The sequence below is a fragment of the Sander vitreus genome, chromosome 8, assembly GCF_031162955.1.
Source record: "Sander vitreus isolate 19-12246 chromosome 8, sanVit1, whole genome shotgun sequence".
Taxonomy (NCBI): domain Eukaryota; kingdom Metazoa; phylum Chordata; class Actinopteri; order Perciformes; family Percidae; genus Sander; species Sander vitreus.
In genome coordinates, this window is record NC_135862.1 from 3,276,103 (window position 1) to 3,281,102 (window position 5,000).

General features: G+C 43.4%; 1 protein-coding gene across 1 annotated transcript in view; it reads left to right on the forward strand.

Moving 5' to 3' along the window:
* Positions 1-5,000, forward strand: part of LOC144521652 (voltage-dependent calcium channel subunit alpha-2/delta-4-like) — a 113,201-nt gene that overhangs the window by 36,551 nt on the left and 71,650 nt on the right. Inside the window, exons 11-16 of the mRNA XM_078256209.1 lie at positions 43-132; positions 2,168-2,281; positions 2,517-2,595; positions 2,705-2,838; positions 3,353-3,370; positions 4,780-4,857. Coding sequence (XP_078112335.1) covers positions 43-132; positions 2,168-2,281; positions 2,517-2,595; positions 2,705-2,838; positions 3,353-3,370; positions 4,780-4,857 — 513 coding nt within the window. The remainder of the gene's footprint in view (positions 1-42; positions 133-2,167; positions 2,282-2,516; positions 2,596-2,704; positions 2,839-3,352; positions 3,371-4,779; positions 4,858-5,000) is intronic.

The following is a 5,000-nucleotide window of genomic DNA, read 5'->3' on the forward strand; positions in this document are numbered from 1 at the left end:
TCTCTCTCTCCCTCTCTCTCCCTCTCTCTCCCTCTCTCTCAGCACTTTAAGTTGCTGGTGGAGACCCTGCATGTTAAAGGAGAAGCCAAGATCAAGAACGCCATGAAGGAATCCTTCAAAATCCTCAGCGAGGTTCGTGTCCCTTAATGATCACAGGAGCAGAGGAAACATGAACTCTTCCTTTAAGTAAATCAGACGTCACAGCTCTCTGTGTGATCACTTTTGTGTGGTGAAAACACACACTGAATATGTGCGAGGCCATTCTCGCGCACACACATAACAAGCATGCACGTACACCACTTTCACCTGGCACACACTACTTTTTTCCACAGAAAGCTATTAGGTTTTCTGCGAGCAAGCTAAGAAGTTGTCTGTAATGTAGGCTAATAATAATAATACAAATAATTTTGTATCTACAGTCCTTATTTCCTGTTGGGTTAATGATCAGTTAGAACCTGTAGTTATGACTACAGTTATAACTGAGGGCAGAGGCCTCTGCCTCTCCATAGCTCTGGGTATTGTGTCCTGCACTGACTTGAGTGTGAGGTCAACTGTGCTAAATCGTGTCTCCCCTCCATCTGTAGCACTGTCTTCGATTATTACGCAACCAGGCCAGATTGTTTCAGATATCTCACCAGTCCGTTAGCAGCAGATATGATCCTATATCCGGCACGTTGTCGGCCAGTGCGGACCGTGGTGAAGGACAGTATTAATTAGGTGATGGAGACCAGAAAGTCTCCTATATGGTTCCAGGGCTTTGATTATGTTGCTGCCTTGATCTGTTACCCTCACTATTCAGCTGAGGGAGCAGCTAGTGTCGAGGTCTTCATTCGGATCCATTTGCGATGGATCTATATAGGCCTTAGTGGTCCCCTAATACTGTATCTGAAGTCTCTTTTATATAGGCCTTAGTGGTCCCCTAATACTGTATCTGAAGTCTCTTTTATATAGACCTTAGTGGTCCCCTAATACTGTATCTGAAGTCTCTTTTATATAGGCCTTAGTGGTCCCCTGATACTGTATCTGAAGTCTCTTTATATAGACCTTAGTGGTCTCCTAATACTGTATCTGAAGTCTCTTTATATAGACCTTAGTGGTCCCCTAATACTGTATCTGAAGTCTCTTTTATATAGACCTTAGTGGTCTCCTAATACTGTATCTGAAGTCTCTTTTATATAGACCTTAGTGGTCCCCTAATACTGTATCTGAAGTCTCTTTTATATAGGCCTTAGTGGTCCCCTGATACTGTATCTGAAGTCTCTTTATATAGACCTTAGTGGTCTCCTAATACTGTATCTGAAGTCTCTTTCCCTAAATTCAGCCTTGGTGCAGAATTACAGCCACTAGAGCCAGTCCCACAATGAGCTTTCCTTAGGATGTGCCATTTCTGTGTCTGTAGCTTTAAATGCTATTGAGGAGGAGAGGGGGGGGGGGCAAGATGGAGGGTGGGCGTGTGGCCTTGACCAACTGTCACTCTGCTCGTTTGAAAGCCATGATGTCTCTCTCTTTCTCATGGGGGGGCCAAATCCTCTGGGCGGGCAAAGCAGAGAAAGGGGAGGTAACCTTTCCCCTTATGACATCATAAAGGGAAGATTCCAGATCGGCCCATCTGAGCTTTCATTTTCTCAAAGGCAGAGCAGGATACCCAGGGCTCGGTTTACACCTACCACCATTTCTAGCCACTGGGGGGCAATAGGCAGGCTGGGGGAACTCATATTAATGTTAAAAAACCTCATAAAGTGAAATTTTGGGACCTTTAAAACATTGTCGGGTTTAAATCGGGCTCGGGCTCATAATTACAGTTACTGTGTCGGGTCGGGCCAGGCTCGGACACAACGTGCACGGGCTCGGGTAGGGTCGGGCTTGATTTCTTTGGGCCTGTTCTAAGTTTTAAGAGGCAGCAACTCAGTACAGAATCGCTGCACAACAGATCAGTCATTGTCTGGCCCTCGGACTGTCCCTGCTTTGCCCGGCCAGTAATCCAGCTTCAACACTAATACTTTGAGTATTGATGGTTCTTATATTTTGTTTCCAATCTGGAGTCATTTGTCTCTGTATTAAAACTCTATGTGTGTGTATGTATATGTGTGTATGTGTGTATCTCTGTGTGTGTGTGTGTGTGTGTGTGTGTGTGTGTGTGTGTGTGTGTGTGTGTGTGTGTGTGCAGGCGAGGACCAACGGTCAGGGCAGCATGTGTAACCAGGCCATCATGCTGATCACAGACGGAGCCATGGAGGACTTTGAGTCCGTCTTTGAGGAGTTCAACTGGCCTGAACGCAGGGTGAGAACGAGCACTGAGGGCCCAGAAAAAATAAGAACGTGCACCATTTATTGAGTTTTCAATCCAACTGCAGTTATGGCAAGACATCCTAGTTCCCTGGGAAGATGAGTCACAACATGTTTGAAAAGTCAGTAATTCTAGCATTCAACCAAAGCACAAAATGATGCCACCATACTGCACACCAACACACACAGGCTGGTGCCGACACGTATGAACTGCGGTGTTTCTCTCTCAGGTGCGAGTCTTCACCTACCTGATCGGCAGAGAGATGACTTTCGCTCAAAACACCAAGTGGATCGCCTGCAACAACAAAGGTGTGTGTGTGTGTGTGTGTGTGTGTGTGTGTGTGTGTGTGTGTGTGTGTGTGTGTGTGTGTGTGTGTGTGTTGGTATACACTGTGTGTCTCTCTGTGTGTGTTCTCAGGTTACTACACACACATCTCCACGCTGGCCGACGTGCAGGAGAACGTCATGGAGTACCTGCACGTGCTCAGCCGACCAATGGTCATCAACCACGACCATGACATCATCTGGACGGAGGCCTACATGGACACTGTGGTGAGCTGAAGCCAGCCAATCAGAGAGCTCAAAGCAGCAGCTCATTATTTACACCAGGAGATTCATATTTTAATCATTTTTGTGTAATAATAATAAAACATTTTATATCTCTCTCTCTCTCTCTATCTATCTATCTATCTATTTATCTTTCTATTTCTCTATATATCTATTTATCTATTTATATATCTCTATCTATCTATCTGTCTATCTTTCTCCGCTGTCTCTTTTCTGTTGTCTCCATCTGTCCTTAATTTATTTTCTTTCTTTCTTTCTTTCTTTCTTTTTTCTTTCCTCAAGTTTTGTACATTTTAAAGTTAAATCTGTTGCACTTTAAGAGAATAAAACCATTTCTGAATTTTCATGTGAACTGCTCCTTTAAGTCAACAACATTGTACAGTCGGCGTTATCATCATCATCGTCACTTCACCTTCACCTGTCTGTCTGCTTCCTCCCTGTGTTTTTTGGACTCATTCTCCCATGATCCTCTGGGCCTTTCCCTCCATCGCTCCGGCAGCTTCCCAAAACCAAGGAGGTAAAGAAGAAGAAGTTGTAGTTTTAGATAAACAGTCAGTTCTTCATCTGGCAGGATTTCACATGTAGAACAAGACTGTTCTCAACCTGTTCGCCTCCAGACTCTCTCAAAGTCCTTACACATGGTTTAACTTCTGTCACTTCTCACTTAGGCCAAAGTGAGTGTAGTGTTTTTAGCTCCAACAGAAAAAATTATCTCCGTTTAAACTAACACGCCCAAACCAAAATATCTCATCAACATTCTGGTATACTGGGCATAAACAGGAGGCAGCGTGGAGACTCCGCCCGCTGCTGGTAATTGCCATAGTAATGTTAGTAGCTTATGCTGCGTTCCAAGCAACCCGTAACCCGTGTTTTCACCACCTTCTGCCCGTGAAAGTGCCCTGGAACGGCAGTCAAACCCCTAACTTACTCCCCGTGAACTGGTACCAGATGGTTGTACTCCCAGTTACAGTTTTTGACGTCACACACACATAAACAACAATGGCGACCCCTGTTGATGCTGTACAGACGCCGCTGATTAACAGAGAGAAATAGAAATAAATAGACAATAAATAGGCAACGTAAAGTAATTCCGCACATTGTAATCAAAACAATACACATACGATTGTGTACAACTACAGGTTATGTTTATTAAATGAAGCCCAAAATATGTCGCCGACTAGAAATCGTTAGTATCAGCTAGCGCTAGCTAACGTTAACGTTATGTAGCCTAACCTGAACCCTGGAACGCTACCAAGTCGTGAGTCGTGACTTGAAGGCGTAACTTACGGGTTTAGGTAAAGAACGGGACAGTTGGTAGTATAACGGTAGTACTTGCTGCTGCCAGATATTATATTATTATATCGATTACTTGTCAACTATTAAAATAATCGCGAGCTATTTTGATAATTGATTGATCCGTTTGAGTCATTTTTTATGAACATGTAAGATCTACACCTTATTGACTTTATGTTCTCATACACATATATGACTCCCTCCAAGCCATTGTCGGACCTCCCGGAGTGTCCTGGCCCTCATGTTGAGAACCGCTGGTTTAGACTGTAGCGATTGTAGTACTTTTACCATCTATGTGTTTTTAAATGTACACAGAACTGCAGTAGTATTACATCGAGTCACCCTCAGATCTGCACTTGTTATAGTTGCATGGAGTTTCACAATAAACATTATATGTGTGAGTAGATGACGAAGAATATGCTTCATATAGAAATTTCAAAGAAACGTGCGTAGATTGTGACTTTGTTTAAACGTGGGGTCAGTTTTCCTACTCAGTGGCAGCCAGTTAGAGAGTTTCATTTGAAATGTCTATCTTTTTAAAAACCTTTTCCTCGGCCCATCATTCGTGTTTGACAGTGTCTGTGTTCTTGAAATAACGACACACTGTGTGTTGAATGTTTTGCTCTGTGTCAGCTCTTCTACACCAAAGCTCAGAGTCTGCTGCTGATGACCTCAGTGGCCATGCCGGTCTTCAGCAAGAAGAAGGAAACGGTCAGTCAGCCGTTCTATCTATCTATCTGTCCATCTATCTCTCTATCTATCTATCTATCTATCTATCTATCTATCTATCTATCTATCTGTCCATCTATCTATCTATCTATCTATCTATCTATCTATCTATCTATCTATCTATC